Source organism: Bos mutus, chromosome 4, assembly GCF_027580195.1.
Source record: "Bos mutus isolate GX-2022 chromosome 4, NWIPB_WYAK_1.1, whole genome shotgun sequence".
In the NCBI taxonomy this organism is placed as follows: domain Eukaryota; kingdom Metazoa; phylum Chordata; class Mammalia; order Artiodactyla; family Bovidae; genus Bos; species Bos mutus.
The window spans coordinates 17,965,962-17,981,431 of NC_091620.1; the positions used below are offsets into that span (position 1 = coordinate 17,965,962).

Sequence of the window (15,470 nt, forward strand, 5' to 3'; positions counted from 1 at the left end):
GTGAACCCCAACGGCTGTTGGAGAGCCCTGACACCTTCCACCCATCCTCACTCATGTGGGTACCAAATACTCCCCCCTAAAAAGGTCCCATCCAAATCCCTCAGCCACCCTGGGAGTCTGGGACTACTGTCTCCCCGCCCTGCGCCACTGTCACCCCGAGAGAGGGGAAACCGAGGCCCGGTTGCCAAAGCCACACGACAGTCAGGGTCAGATCTGAAAGGGGGGCAGGATGGGGCATAGCCAGCCCCCGCTGAGGAGGTTGGCACTTGAGCTGGGGCGGGGAGGGTGGGGGTCAGGGGGCTGGCTGCAGCTCAGCGGCGTCCTGTCCCGCCCGCAGAGTTGCCTCTGTGCCCGGGCCCTGGCTGCGAGGCCGGGAACTGTTCCTGGACTGCCTGGGCCCCGTGGGAGCCGTGCTCCCGCAGCTGTGGGGTGGGCCAGCAGCGCCGCCTGCGGGCCTACCACCCCCCAGGGCCCGGTGGACACTGGTGCCCTGACGTGCTTACAGCCTACCAGGAACGCCGCTTCTGCAACCTGCGAGCTTGCCCAGGTGCGGTGGGCGGTGAGCGCCTGGCCAGACTGCCCTTCCTGAGCATCAGTGCCCCACCCGACCCCGGGCCCTTCCATCTCCAGCGTGGGACCTCGCCCCAGGCTCGGGGGACACGTGGGGGTCCCTGCCTGAGCCAGACCCCTGGTGCAGCCCTTCTCTGGCCCATTCAGTGCCCGGAGGCTGGTCACGCTGGAGCCCCTGGTCCTGGTGCGACCGGAGCTGCGGAGGGGGCCGGTCCCTGAGGAGCCGCAGCTGCTCGAGCCCCCCACCCAAGAACGGCGGCGCCACCTGTGTTGGGGAGAGGCATCACGCACGGCTCTGCAATCCCACGCCCTGTGGTACGGCAGTGGTGACAGCCCTCTTGCCCTTGCTCCCTGCGAAGCTCTCCCCACCCCCTCCTCTAATTTCACCCCCCACATCGCTGTGCAATGTGGATGGGGGGCAGGCTGCTACCTCATCGGCCAGTGAAGGAAACCGAGCCCCACAAGGGCAGATGGTGGTGGGGCCCGGGCTTTGGGCAAGGACTACCAGTGGCTAGGGCTGAGCTGCCCAATCCGCCCCCACTGCCCACCCCCACCTGGGACTAGAGCTCATCCTTTCAGCTGTGACCCGCCCCCCCCCCCGCTTCAGTTCCTGGAACCACCCGGTCAAGAGTTTCAGGGGGTTTGAGGATAACAGTCTTGAGATACCTGGTGCCTGGGAGGTCCACTGAGCCAGCCAGGTTGTCACCCCTGCCCCCCACTCCGAGCTCCAGCTCCTTCTGAAGTTGGTACTTCCAAGCTCACTGACCCTATGGACCCTGTACTCTAAGGCCCACCACCTCTATTAGGACCACCCCCCACACTGATCACCCCCCATCCCTTCCATCCTTCTCTGGATGAACACAAAGGAGCCACATAAGTGAGAATGCTGGCTTTTAGATGCACGCATTCAGTCCACCTCACAAACACTTCTCAGGAGCAGGCTAGGTTCTGGGCACTCACAGTGAGAGGAACTGACTGTCACTCAGTGTGTCCTCAGGACCCCCAGGGTCTCCCCAGGACCCCAGGCTTCCCTGGGCACCAGCCTGGGGGAGGGGAGGGATGGGTCATACGGTTTCACGGAGGTCAGGGTGGCCCCCATGGGGCAGGGGGAGGGTTCCCGAGTCCCAGGGCTCAGGGCCTCTTGACTCTGGTCTTCCTGTCTGCCCAGAGGAGGGCTGCCCTGCAGGCATGGAGGTGGTCAGCTGTGCCAACCGCTGCCCCCGCCGCTGCTCAGACCTCCAGGAGGGGATCGTGTGTCAGGAGGACCAGGCCTGCCAGCAGGGCTGCCGCTGTCCCGAGGGTAGGTGCTCCCTTCAGGCACGGCAGGGCAGCTCAGGGGGAAGGCAGAGGGGGGCCCTGGGGCGGGGGCATCAGCTCTGGAGGGCCGCCCCCCGCAGGGTCCCTGGAGCAGGACGGCGGCTGCGTGCCCCTTGGGCACTGCGAGTGCACGGATGCCCAGGGCCACAGCTGGGCCCCGGGGAGCCAGCACCAGGAGGCCTGCAACAACTGCACGTGCCGGGCGGGGCAGCTCTCCTGCACCACCCAGCCCTGCCCGCCTCCTGCCCACTGCGCCTGGAGCCGCTGGTCAACCTGGAGTCCCTGCAGCCGCTCGTGCGGGCCCACAGGGCAGCAGAGCCGCTTCCGGTATGGGGCAGGGCCAGCCTGTGTCACCTCGCTCCACCGGGGCCTCCCGCAGCCTGGACGCGGCCTCCTGGACTGCCGGGGTTCCTGGATCCTGTCCCCGCCGGTGACTTTGTGCCACCCCGTGACCTGGCCTTGGCTTTGGTCCCTGGTCATCCCTGACTTTCCTTAGCCACCTCCACACCTGCGCTGGGCTTCCCCACGGGCGGTGGGAGGCGTGACGAAGGGCCCGGAACCATCTCTCACCTTCTCCGCCCCGGGGCCCCACCCAGGTCTTCCACGTCGGGCTCGTGGGCCCCGGAGTGTCGGGAGGAGCAGTCCCAGAGCCAGCCCTGCCCTCAGTCCCCGTGCCCACCCCTGTGCCTGCAGGGCACTCGCCCCCGCTCCCTGGGGGACAGCTGGCTGCAGGATGGATGCCAGCAGTGGTGAGCCCTGGGGCAGGGGCGGGGGGCAGACAGGGGAGGGTGCCATGCTGCTGGGCAGCAGGGTCCCTGAGTCTGGGCTCCTCCCTCAGCTCCTGCACCCCGGAGGGCATCATATGTGAAGACGCCGAGTGTGCAGGTCTGGGGGTTCATTCCCAAACCCCCTACCCTGCTAGCCTTCCACCTTGGCCTCCGCTTATCAGCTCTGTTTGTGTTTCCCTCCCGCCGTGTTTCCAACCGCCGGCCCCTGTGTGCTGAGGGTCCCGTCCAACCCTCTGCCTCTTTGCTCCTCTGATTTCTCTAACCTCCCTGCTGCCTCCTGCAGGGCTCGGGGCCTGGACGCCGTGGTCCCCCTGGTCTGACTGCCCTGTCTCCTGTGGAGGTGGAAACCAGGTCCGCACCCGGGTCTGTGTGGCCTCGGCCCCTCCCCGAGGGGGCTCCCCCTGCCTGGGTCCCGATGCCCAGAGCCGGCGCTGCGGGCTGTGGCCTTGCCCGGCGCTGCCAGACGCCTGCTCCTGGGGCCCCTGGGGGCCCTGCTCCCGCAGCTGCGGTCCGGGCCTGGCCTCTCGCTCTGCGTCCTGCCCCTGCCCGCTGGCTGAGGCTGAGCCCGCCTGCAACAGTACCTCCCCGCGCCTGGACACCCAGGCCTGCTACGCGGGGCCCTGCCTGGGTGAGTGCGCGTCAGAAGCGAAGCCCCCTTCTCTGTCTCCTACCTGCACAAGATCCAGAGAATGTTTATTATTATAATCAAGTTCCAGATTATCTCCCCAAAATATACGTCTGTTTATTTCCTCCCAAGGGATTCCCAGGTGGCTCAATGGTAAAGAATCTGCCTGCCAGTGCAGGAGCCACAGGGGACCTGTGTTTGATCCCTGGATTGGGAAGATCCCCTGGAGGAGGGCATGGTAACCTACTCCAGGAATCTTGCCTGGAGAATCCCATGGACAGAGGAGCCTGGCAGGCTACAGTCTGTGGGGTCACAAAGAGTCAGACACGACTGAGTGACTGAGCAAGCATGCACCTCCTCTCAAGACTTTTTCAGTGTTTTCCCTCTTCCACCATCAGTCCTTTAGAGCCCTGTGGCATGTGACCCTCACTGCTGGGTGGCAGGGAAGCCCGCCAGCTGGGACCTTTCGGAATTCTTGGCTTCCTTTGGCCCTTTGCCTGTTCAGGGTGTTGGCTGGGGCTGGGATGAGAGGGGAGGGTGGGTGGGAGAGAGGCTGGGGAGCTCAGAGAGGCCCTTGGCTGAGCCCTGGCCCGACTTGGTCCCTAGAGGAGTGTGTGTGGAGCAGCTGGAGCAGCTGGACGCGGTGCTCATGCGAGGTGCTGGTGCAGCAGCGCTACCGACACCAGCGGCCCGCGCCCGGGGGCGCCGGAGCGGGCCCCCCCTGCACTCGACTGGACGGCCACTTCCGGCCTTGCCTCACGGGAAACTGCTCCGGTGAGGCCCCGGGAGTGAGGAGTTGGGGAGACGAACCCTGGCAGGGGCCTCCCGGGGTCCCCAGGGGGCACCGCCAGCTCCTCTTAGAGTGATACTCAGGGTGCCCAGGTCCTCAGAGGGGTTGCCCGCACCTGCACGGACTCTGCCCTTGGCTGGGACCCTGCTCCAGCTGCTCCCTGCCTCACCCTTGCCCCCACCCTGCCCCACAAGCCTTCACCGTGGTTTTCCCAGCTGTGCCTGTGTGTGTGTGTCTTTTCTGTAGTTGCAGCAAGTGGGGGCTACTCTCTAGTTGCAGTGCTTGGTCTTCTCACTGTGGTGTCTTCTCTTGTTGCAGAGCACATGCTCTAGGCACGTGGGCTTCAGTAGTTGCAGCACATGAGCTCTGTAGTTGTAGCTCTTGGTCTCTAGCGCACAAGCTCAATAGTTGTAGTGTACGGGCTTAGTTGCTTCTTGCCACGTGGGAGCTTCCCAGACCAGGGATCGAACCTGTGTCTCCTGCATTGGCGGGTGGATTCTCTACCACTGAGCCACCAGGGAAGCCCCCCAGCTGTGGCTTTGTGTCCACTGGTATCTGCCCCAGGCATGGTGGGTCTTTGCCCACTTATTACTCCAGCTGCCCTCCATCTCCACCCCTCTGCCTCCCACCTGCCAATCCTGGGAGCTACCTGCCAGGGCTTGAACCCCCTGTGGCCCGCTGGCTCTCCTGGGTCCAAACAGTTGGAGGTGCCTACAGGGACTGAGTGGGCATGGATGGGGCAACACTGGTCTGCCCTTACCTACTGCAGGGGGGCAGTATCCTGCACTCTTACTGGGTGACTTCAAGGGGAGGTGACGGGACCACGCACTGTGCCCTCTGGGTTTGGGGGGCAGACGGTGTCTCTGGGCTACACCATGCACCAGCCTGTCTGCCTGCCTGCCTCCCCCTGCAGAGGACAGCTGTGCACCTCCCTTCGAGTTCCAGGCCTGTGGCTCCCCCTGCACTGGACTCTGTGCCACATACCTGAGCCCTTGGCTCTGCCAGGACCTGCCGCCCTGCCAGCCTGGCTGCTACTGCCCTGAGGTGAGGAGTGGAGCCAGGGGAGATGCCCCAGGAGGAGGGGTCCCCTGTCCATTCTCCCGCACCTCCTACCCTCCCCTCCGAACCTCTCATCCGGACAGCACTGCACATTCTGCCAGGCGGCCGTTTGCCCACACCATTGACTCGGCAGCATGCACGGCACCTGCTGGGGGCCAGGCATGGGTGGGCATTAGGGTGACGATGAGATGCCACCAGGCCTTGTCCCCTGTTCCCTTCTGCACAGGGGCTACTGGAGCAGGCCGGAGGCTGCGTACCCCCAGAACAGTGTAACTGCCAGCACGTCTCAGGAGAAGGAGCTGGGGTGACCCTGGCCCCCGGGGACCGCCTGCAGCTGGGCTGCAAAGAGTGGTGAGTGTTGGGGGTGAGGGAGGTGGCACCAGAGGCCTGGGACCAGGGACTGGACCGGGGAGGAGGAGGGGTTCCGCAGGGTGGCCTGACCCCCGCAGAGAAGGCCAAGCAGAACCCCAAGGTCCCAGCCTCCCCCTGCTCCAAATGAGCCCAGAGTCCAGGTTACCCCTACATGAGCCCCCCACCCACCAACCCACCATTCTGGGCTGGGTCCTGCCTCCTGGAGCCCACCCTGACCACCCCCTCCCACAGTGAATGCCAGCGCGGGGAGCTACAGTGCACCAGCCAAGGCTGTCAAGGTAACTGGACCGAGGAGACCAGCTGTCCCTCTTTTTCCAGGACTCGGGTAGGGGGCTGGATTTCTGCCCAGGACTTGGGTGGGGGTGGTTTTTTGCCCAGTACTGGGTGGGAGTGGGACTTGGAACGTTCATTTCTAGGACTGGGACAGTCCCAGACAAACCAGGATGGTTGGTCCCCCTACTCCAGCTCTCCTGTTTCTGGAACTTTCTGGTCACAACAGGAGCCTCTTGTTCCCCATCCACTGTGGTCTCTGGGTCTGGTGGGGGGAGTCCCTGGGAAGGACGCTCACAAGCCGCCCTTCCTAGGTCTTCTGCCTCTGAGCGGCTGGTCTGAGTGGTCACCCTGTGGGCCCTGCCTGCCCCTCGGCCTGCTGGCCCCTGCCTCCAGGGCTGCCCTAGAGGAGCGCTGGCCCCAGGACACAGCTGGCCTGTCCCCCACCTCGGCCCCCACGCTGGCTTCGGAGCAGCACCGCCACCGCCTCTGTTTGGACCCTGAGACAGGGAGGCCGTGGGCCGGGGACACAGACCTCTGCACTGTGCCCCTCAGCCAACAACGCCTCTGTCCAGACCCTGGAGCCTGCCAAGGTGATGGGGGGGGCGGGGCCACGTGGGGACGGGGCCCGTGGGGGCGGGGCCACGTGGGGCTGGGGATGGGCGGGGTCTGGCAAGGGGCGGGGCCTGGCCGGGTAGGGCTGGGCTCAGCTATTCATGTCTGTTGGTGGGGGGGCCCTTAGCTGGCTGGCTCATCCTCCTGCTAGACTCCAGGGTCTGCTGGATTTGAGGTTGGGAGGGGGCAGCAGCTGGAAGAGGAGGAAGGGGGCTCAGGGCTGCAGAGGGAGCCAGGGGGCGGGGGGTGGGCCTGGACACTGACTCCCGTTTTCTCTCCCCAGACTTATGTCAGTGGGGTCCCTGGGGGGCCTGGAGCCCCTGCCAGGTGCCCTGCAGTGGGGGATTCCGGCTGCGCTGGAGAGAGGCCGGGATCCCCCCTGGAGGAGGCTGCCGGGGGCCATGGGCTCAGACTGAGAGCTGTAACATGGGGCCTTGCCCAGGTAATGGATCCAGCATTGAAAGAGGGGCCGGGGATATGGCCTCTGGGGTGGGGTGGGGGCTGCTGCTTCAGCCCCTGGAGGTGCCCGTGGAAGGCTGGGGACTCGAGAACACCCCAGCTCAGACTCCGACCTTCTGGTCTGCAGGAGAGAGCTGTGAGGCCCAGGACACCGTGCCCACCCCTGACTGTGCCAACCAGTGCCCAAGAAGCTGTGTTGACCTCTGGGACCGCGTGGAGTGTCTGCAGGGACCATGCCGCCCAGGTGGCCAGGCCATGCCCACCGCCTGGCCCAGGGACTCTGGGGAAGCCCACTGCCTCCTGCTGCCCAAGAGCTTGTGACCTGGGGCGGGTGGACGGCTGGGTCATGAGTTACAGGGCAGCAGAGTGGATCCCTGGGTCACTTTTAGTGACCAGCTGGGGTCCTGACTGAGTGAGCCTTGGTCAAGATGTGCTGTGTCCTTGGGGTGCTCTGGGGCAGCCTCAGAGGTCCCCAAGGTGGGTCTCCACACACGGGGCAGCCTAGAGAGGCCTGATCCTGTGGGAGGGGCGGGAGGAAGGGCACACCAGGGCTGCCCTAGGCACTGGAATCCCTCTTGCTGAGAGAGGGCTCCCCGTGTGCACCTGCCACATCCTGCTTGTCCCCCCACCCCCTCTCCCAGGCTGCCGCTGTCCCCCTGGCCAGCTGGTACAGGATGGGCACTGTGTGCCTGTGTCTTCTTGTCGTTGCGGCCTCCCCAGCCCCAACGCTTCCTGGGCGCTGGCCCCGGCTGAGGTGGTGTGGCTGGACTGCAGAAACTGGTACGAATGCTCTCCAATGGCTACACGGGGATGGGGAGCTTTGGGTGGGAGGCTCGGGCCAGCTCAAGGAATGGGGCATTGTTAGGGAGCAAAGGCTGTTCACCCTGACTCTCGGGGCTCTGAGCCCTTTCTGCACACCCCTGCCCCCAGCACCTGTGTCAACGGGTCCCTGGCGTGCTCCTCCCATGAGTGTCCAACCCTCGGGCCTTGGTCAGCCTGGAGCAACTGCTCTGCTCCCTGTGGTGGGGGCACCACCAAAAGACATCGGAGCTGCAAGGAGGGCCCCGGGGTGACACCGTGCCAGGCCCAGGACACGGAGCAACGGCAGGACTGTAACCTGCAGCCCTGCCCTGGTTAGTGCCCAGGGTGGTAGGTTCCTGCCCAGCCTGGGGCCTGTCCTGAGGACCCCCCTTGGACTCCACCTCACTCTCTGCTTCCCCTCCACCCCCAGAGTGCCCACCCGGCCAGGTGCTCAGTGCCTGCGCTGTCTCGTGCCCGCGCCTCTGTTCGCATCTGCAGCCTGGCACCCCCTGCATGCAGGAACCCTGCCAGCTTGGCTGTGACTGCCCCAGAGGGCAGGTGGGTTCGGGCGCTGTGTCCTGACTCTCGAGTCGGGGACCAGGCTGGTGGGGGGGCAGGAGTGGTGGTCACATGTAACTCGAACTTGCCCCGCCTCAGCTACTGCACAACGGCACGTGTGTGCCCCCTGCCGAGTGCCCCTGCACCCAGCTGTCTCTGCCCTGGGGCCTCACCTTGACTCTTGAAGAGCAGCATCGAGAGCTGCCCCCAGGGACTCTGCTCACCCAGAACTGCACCCACTGGTAAGGGCCGGGAGTGTGGGTGGGGAGAGTGTCAGGGTGGGGTGCTGGGAGTACGGGTGGGGAGCTGAGAATGGGGGTGGGGAGGAAGGCATGGCAGGCATCTGAAGAGAGCATTTGTCTTCCCAGCATCTGCCAAGGTGGAGCCTTCAGCTGCTCCCTCACTGACTGTCAGGGTGAGATGTGGGCTGCCCAGTTTCCTGCTGGTCCCTCCAAAGCCAAGGCCAGGCTGCCCTGATGAGGGGAGAGGGGCCAGTGCTACCCTCCAGCCACCAAGCTGGGCCCCACTACTATATGGGAGGGTGGATAGAAGCTGAGAGGTGGGTTTGGAGACCAGGATATCTGGAGGCTGCTGGAGCCGAGTGGGCAGTGCTGAGGAGCGGGGAGGGACCTGGGGTGCCCAGTGTGGGAGGGGGAGGGTGGAGGCTGGACCCAGGGCTGACCTGAGTGGTGGGATGGGTGGTCTTCCCTGGCAGAGTGCCCCCCCGGAGAAACGTGGCAGCAGGTGGCCCCCGGGGAGCTGGGGCCCTGCGAGCAGACGTGCCGGGAACCCAACGCCACAGAGACCCAGGGCAACTGCAGTGGGAGGCAGGCCCCGGGCTGTGTGTGCCAGCTCGGGCACTTCCGCAGCCAGGAGGGCCCCTGCGTGCCCGTGGATCTCTGCGCAGTGCTGGCACCATGGGCGCCCCCACCCGGTGAGCCACTGTGGCCCTCAGTGCCCCCTGGCCCTTCCTGACCCAGGGCTCTGGACTACTGGTTTGTCCCTGGCTCCTACCCCTGTACCCGGACCCGCAGCAGCAGGCAGCTTGGCCAGCGGCTGGCACACTTGGACCATCTCTGGCCCCCAGGGGCCCACCTCCCTCCTGAAACCCTTGCTGCCAACGCTGGTCTCAGGCCACTGCCCTGGCCAGGCCCCTGGGTGGGCTCGGGGTGGGGGCTGGGTAACAGAAAAGTCTGTGATGGGGAGCGGGGTGTGGAGAGCAAGTTCTGCCCCCCTTCCCCAGCCGGGATCCGAGTGGCAGGAGGCCTGTGAGAGCTGCCGCTGCGTCAGCGGAGAGAGTATCTGCACCCAGCACTGCCCCCCGCTCACCTGTGCCCAGGTACCCACCTGAGCCCCGTGGCCCTGGGCTCCTTCCTGGGTCCCTCCCTGAAGGGTGGTCTCAGGGCCTCAAGCAGGCAGTGTGGGGCACTGGGCCTTCCTCCTGAGCGGACTGGGGTGCCCCCTCCGTCTGCAGGGTGAGACGGCCGTGCAGGAGCCTGGAGGCTGCTGTCCCACTTGCCGCCAGGAGGCTCCAGGTACGCCGGGACGGGGGGCCCCTCCTGCCTGCTCTGGGCCCTTCTCCCACCCCCACCCCCTGCCCTCGGGAGGCCACCTTCCCCCGTCCTCCCCACCACGTAGATTAGCAGAGTGAAGACCCCCCGGCACTGCGTCACAATACCAGGCCACCCCACCCAGCCTGCCCTGCTCGGGTCCACGCTCTGTTGCCTCATGAAGTCCCCTTATCACGGTCCACTCCCTGCCCTGCCCCTCTCCTACAGAAGAGCAGCCCGTCTCCTGCAGGCACCTCACGGAGCTTCGCAACCTCACCAAGGGCGCCTGCTACCTAGAGCAGGTGGAAGTGAACTACTGCAGCGGGCACTGCCCATCCAGCACCAACGTCCTGCCTGAGGTGAGCATGGGGCAGGGGGCCTGCCGGCTCAGGGAGGCAGCTCAACCGGCAGACACCCAGGGCCTGCGGCTGCGAGCCCAGAACCCAGGCAGAGCCCAGGGGACATGAGCGACAGAGTCATCTCGCAGGCCTACAGCTGATCAGAGCCAGGTGGCCTGGCGACCTCAGTGGGGCTTGGGTTCTGGAGTCTGCTGCCTGCCTCCTGCCCCTCCTGGGGCTTTTGTCCCGCTCCTCCCTACTGTGGCCCCACACAGCCCCTGGCACCTACTTTTCAGCCCACTGTGCCCCTCAAGACAGGCCAGCCAGAACAACAGAGAAAGGCAGGGAGGCGCTGAGTTAACCCGTGATACAGTTAGCGAAGGCTGAAGGGCAGATGTTATCCACGGTAGTCTCGTCCTGGACGTTGCCCAGAAGACTGAGACAGAGCTCCGCTCTGCGTTCACCCTCCTGGTGCCGACCTCCTCAGGAGCCCTGTGTCACCCTGACTCCCCCAGCCCTGAGCCTGGAGAGCTGTGGCTCCGACCTGCCCGGCATCCAGCCATAGTGGAGCCTCACTCGGCTCCTGGCCCTGCCTCAGCCCACCTGGCCAAAGTAACCTATGCCTGGAAGACAAAGGTGCTTTCCCACCTGGTCCTCAACCTGTGGCCACTCTCCTGCTCCTCCGAGCACTCCTGAAACCTTCTGGAAATGCCTCTCAAATCACTTTTTGGGTTTTTTTTAAAAACACAGAGTGAGGAGAGGACAGTTAATACATTTTTTTTTTCTGGGGAGGAAAAAGTAAGTGGCAGTGGGATACAGTTGGGGAGAATTTTTTTCTGTTGTCCATCTTTAACTTGGTATTGTGTGAATGTATGATCTACTTAAAAATAAAGTTAGAATTACATGTAAAATTAAATCAAACGTTCAGCAGGACTCACAGAGTTACTGTATAATCATAAAGCAAGAGTGCCTGCTTTGGAGTGAGAACTCACTTTGCATTTAGGATCGGACTGTGCAGTTGAGGACTTCATTATTTGTAGGTTCAGAAATTACTACTCTGTCTCTTCAACTAGACTTAGAAGTAGACCCGTGTTTTTCCCCACTGCTACCAGGATGCAGTGATGAGCGTGTTAAAAAAGCACTCGTTTAACCTGCAAGTTGTTGGATGCTCAGACGGGTGGGGCCTGGAATGGAGGAGGTGGGCTTCTTGGAGAACTGGGGGCTTGGTGGTGACACGCCCCCGCCTGGCTTCCCTATTTGGCGAAGAGGTCTGGGGGCTGAGATCTTGGGATCTGGTTCTCCCTGCACTCTGCTGTCTTGGATAGGAAAGGCCAGGGAAGGCAGGTGGCTTGGGCAAACTCTTTGCCCCTCCCCAGCTCAGCCATCCGCTCCCTCTCGCCCAGGAGCCGTACCTGCAGAGTCAGTGTGACTGCTGTAGCTACCGCCTAGACCCTGAGAACCCGGTGCGCATCCTGAACCTGCGCTGCCCTGGCGGCCGCACAGAGCTGGTGGTGCTGCCGGTCATTCACAGCTGCCAGTGCAGCGCCTGCCAGGGTGGGTGTGGGCGGGGTTCCCGGAGGGGCGGGGTTCTTTGTGGGCGGGGTCTTGGGTGGGGCAGGGGCGGGGCCGGGGCTTAGGCCGGGGTCTGGGGTCACCTGAGGCCAGGAGCTGGCCAGGCCGGGCGCGTTACCCGACAGCCCCTCGCGGGAATTTCCTCCTCCGAGTCCTTCTGCTCTGCTCCATTCCCCTTCTTAGCATTCTTGTTGGTTTGTTCTCTAATCACACTTAAACCCAGATGTTCGGGGTCAGGCACATGAGGTTCGAATCCCAGCTCATCCATTTCCTTCCTTGTTGAGGTTCCATGACCTCGTCTTTACACCCAGGTGACGATCTGCACAGGCTTGTTGGGAGGACTTGGTGAGAGGCTGTATGCGAAGTGCCAGGTTCTCTATAAACACCTGGTACACGTTAACCCGAGGCCACCACACAGTGTGGGGGGTGAGAAAGAGATGGAAGGGCGCTGAGAACGCCTGGGGCAGAAGCTCACCGTGACTGCGGTCTTCCTCCTGGCGGCTCTCCCTTCCTCTCCTGCCAGTTTGCTCAGCACCTCCCTCTCTCCAGCCCCATCCCTTCCCAGCCCGATTACCCTGCCTTTTTTGATAGCGCATCTCCCTTTTATTTGTCCTCCAGGAGGTGATTTCTCAGAGCGCTGACGGCTTCCCTGATGAGGCCTGCACTGGCCATGATGACCCCTCCTCCCATGCCCCGTCCCCCATCCCCTATTCTAGTTCTAGCATATTCCAAATAAAGTGACATTGGCAGCAAGCCCGTGTACAGAGTCTGCATCCCAGGATTCACAGGGGAGGGGAGGTGGGCTGGGAGTTGTGGGGGTGGGAGGGTGGGTTCTGTGCCCTGGCCTGGACCTGCACAAGGACTGCCACCTGGGAAACCTCTGCGAATCGCTCATGCTAGTGAACTTGGGCAAGTCACTTCCCATATCTGAACCTCAGATTCCTCATCTTTAGCAGTTGGGATGTAAAGTCTTAAGATTTCTGGTACGAGACATCTCTAGGGCCCCAGGTCCCATCCCTCACCCCATCTGATAGCAGCTGCAGCTCTGGCAGGCATTTCCATGCAAGATACATTCATCTCATGCTGAGGTCTGCTTCTCTTCCTCCTTCTGAAAAGTTTTATTGAGATATAATTTAGATCCTATGAAATTCACCCATTTTGAGTTTACACTTTGATGACTTATGGAAAACACACAAAGTTTTATAAAAGTTGACTTTCATAGAAAATACACACAAACATCACCACAGGCTAGTTTTAGAACATTTGCATTATTTCAAGCCAATTTATGATACATTCTTCCCACCTCCAGGCCCAGTGATTGTATAAAACAATCCGTTTTATTGGGTCCGTCTAGTCAAAGCTATGGTTTTTCCAGTAGTCGTGTATGAATGTGAGAGTTGGACTATAAAGAAAGCTAAGCACCAAAGAATTGATGCTTTTGAACTGTGGTGTTGGAGAAGACTCTTGAGAGTTCCTTGGACTGCAATGAGTTCAAATCAGTCCATCCTAAAGGAAATCAGTCCTGAATATTCTTTGGAAGGACTGATGCTGACGCTGAAGCTCCAATACTTTGGCCACCTGATGCGAAGAACCGACTCATTGGAAAAGACCCTGATACTGGGAAAGATTGAGGGTGGGAGGAGAAGGGGCTGACAGGATGAGATGGTTGAATGGCACCACCGACTCTATGGACATGAGTTTGAGCAGGTTCTGGGAGCTGGTGATGGACAGGGAAGCCTGGCCTGCTGCAGTCCATGGGGTCTCAAATATTTGGACACGACTGAGTGACTGAACTGAACTAAGATGTGCCTGTTCTGGACACTTTATATAAATGTCTGGCTCCTTTGTATTAGCATGATGATTTTGAGATTCATCTGTCAAGCAAAATAAATAATACAGGAGGTTGCAAATAAATGTATTGGGAACCTTAAGAATTACAATTCAGGAGACATGGATACGGGTAACCCTGAAGGAGTGTTCTGAGGAAGAGAAAGATTTGGGGGCTAATAAAAACAAAGAGCCACGAGGTTGTTTAAAGTTGCCTGGAGAGAGTGGATTGAGTCTGATGTGAGTCAGAAAATAGTTGTCGATAAGTAATCAGGTGGTGCTAGTGGTGAAGAATCCGCCTGCAAATGCAATCCCTGGGTTGGGAAGATCCCCTGCAGTAAGAAATGGCAACCCATTCCAGTATTCTTAGCTGGAAAATTCCATGGACAGAGGAGCCTGGTGGACTACACATGGGGTTGAAAAAGAGTCAGACATGACTGAGCATATTACTAATACTAAGAATCAGGAGTCATTTTAAAGAAGGCCTGTCAACGGAAGAAAAACACGCTACCTAAAAATTGCCTGTTTTATTTGGAGCCCTTACTGAGGACTATGTTTTGGGAGACAGCCTTTCAGACAGCTCTGAGGCAGTGGAGGAATAATAGGAGATTTTTCTGAGGAAAAAAAAAATGTAGTTAAACATCAATTGATTATTGCTAATCACAAAATATTGATATCTCCAGTTAATGATTGTAGTGCTTTTCTATGTATGGGGAGATGCAAGAGTCTGGGTTCATTGAAATTATCCCTTACCTATGCATCTTAACTATTTGGGTCAGTACCCTGTTTTCCTCCATCCTGAATCCCCTCAGGGTACACCATGGGGCTGTGGCTACAGTTGTTGATGGCTTGATGGCAGCAACAATTATTGTTAACTAAAATAGCATGCAACATTGCTTTGTCCGTGGATCCAAGAAGTAAACAGATGATCATATTTTAGGGTAAGGGTCTGGTTAGTATCTTGAGTTTCTGGAAGGTATTCTGGACCCTGTATTCCTCAAACCAACAAATCAACAAGACCCTGTATTCCCCAAGCCAACAAGTCAAAAGATCAGATTCCACCCAGGCTGAGAAATGAATAAGTCACACGTCCTTAATGGACTCTCAGCTCCATTTTCAAGAGCTCTCTTGGCAATACCAACTCCATTTTTATTTTCCTTTCCTTTCACACTTTCATATTACAGCATGTGCCAACAGCTTGTTCCCTTTTGTTGCTGAATAGTAATCCATTGTGTGGATATGCCATATTTTATCTACGCATTCATCAGTTGATGGACAGTTGAGTACTTCCTTGTTTTTGGTCTACTATGAATAAAGCTGCCATCAATTCAGTTCAATTTAGTCATTCAGTTGTGTCTGACTCTTTGTTACTTCATGGACTATAGCATACCAGGCTTCCCTGTCCATCACCAACTCCTGGAGCTTGCTCAAACTCATGCTATAAACATTTAAAGCTGCTATAAACATTCCTATACAAGTCTTTGTGTGGTCATGTTTTCATTTCTCTTGGGTATATACCTAGCAGTGGGAATTGCTAGGTCATATGGTAAGTTTAACCTCTTAAGAAACTTTCAAACCGTTTCCCAAAGTGGTTGCACCATTTTACATCTCCCTCCCCTGCCCCTATGCCATCCCCACTTCTGCCTCAAAATGTACCAGGGCTCATTTCTCTACATCCTCTCCAACACTTGCTGTTATCTTTCTTATTTTTTTTTTATTACCCATTCGGTGGGTATGAAGTTGTGTCCCATTGCAATTTTAATTTGTATTTCCTTAATGACTAATGAAATGGCTAGATAACATGACTGACTCAATGTCCATGAATCTGAGCAAACTCTGGGAGATACTTAAGGACAGGGAAACCTGGTATGCTGCAGTCCATGGCGTCGCAGAGAGCCGGACATGATTTAGTGACTCCACAACAAATGACCAATGATGCTGAGCATTCTTGTTCATGTG

General features: G+C 59.8%; 1 protein-coding gene across 1 annotated transcript in view; it reads left to right on the top strand.

The window, feature by feature from the left end:
- The window catches only part of LOC102284377 (SCO-spondin), a 51,605-nt gene extending 39,190 nt beyond the window's left edge, over window positions 1-12,415 (top strand). Inside the window, 26 exon segments of the mRNA XM_070368768.1 lie at window positions 338-547; window positions 718-885; window positions 1,739-1,870; window positions 1,968-2,214; window positions 2,484-2,636; window positions 2,726-2,772; window positions 2,959-3,303; window positions 3,907-4,074; window positions 5,004-5,134; window positions 5,376-5,500; window positions 5,753-5,799; window positions 6,106-6,384; window positions 6,690-6,848; window positions 6,993-7,109; window positions 7,507-7,645; window positions 7,796-7,998; window positions 8,097-8,224; window positions 8,324-8,466; window positions 8,593-8,639; window positions 8,940-9,127; window positions 9,129-9,158; window positions 9,468-9,563; window positions 9,699-9,759; window positions 10,003-10,133; window positions 11,516-11,666; window positions 12,303-12,415. Coding sequence (XP_070224869.1) covers window positions 338-547; window positions 718-885; window positions 1,739-1,870; window positions 1,968-2,214; window positions 2,484-2,636; window positions 2,726-2,772; window positions 2,959-3,303; window positions 3,907-4,074; window positions 5,004-5,134; window positions 5,376-5,500; window positions 5,753-5,799; window positions 6,106-6,384; window positions 6,690-6,848; window positions 6,993-7,109; window positions 7,507-7,645; window positions 7,796-7,998; window positions 8,097-8,224; window positions 8,324-8,466; window positions 8,593-8,639; window positions 8,940-9,127; window positions 9,129-9,158; window positions 9,468-9,563; window positions 9,699-9,759; window positions 10,003-10,133; window positions 11,516-11,666; window positions 12,303-12,325 — 3,668 coding nt within the window. The 3' untranslated portion in view covers window positions 12,326-12,415.
- The last annotated feature ends 3,055 nt before the right edge of the window (window positions 12,416-15,470 follow it).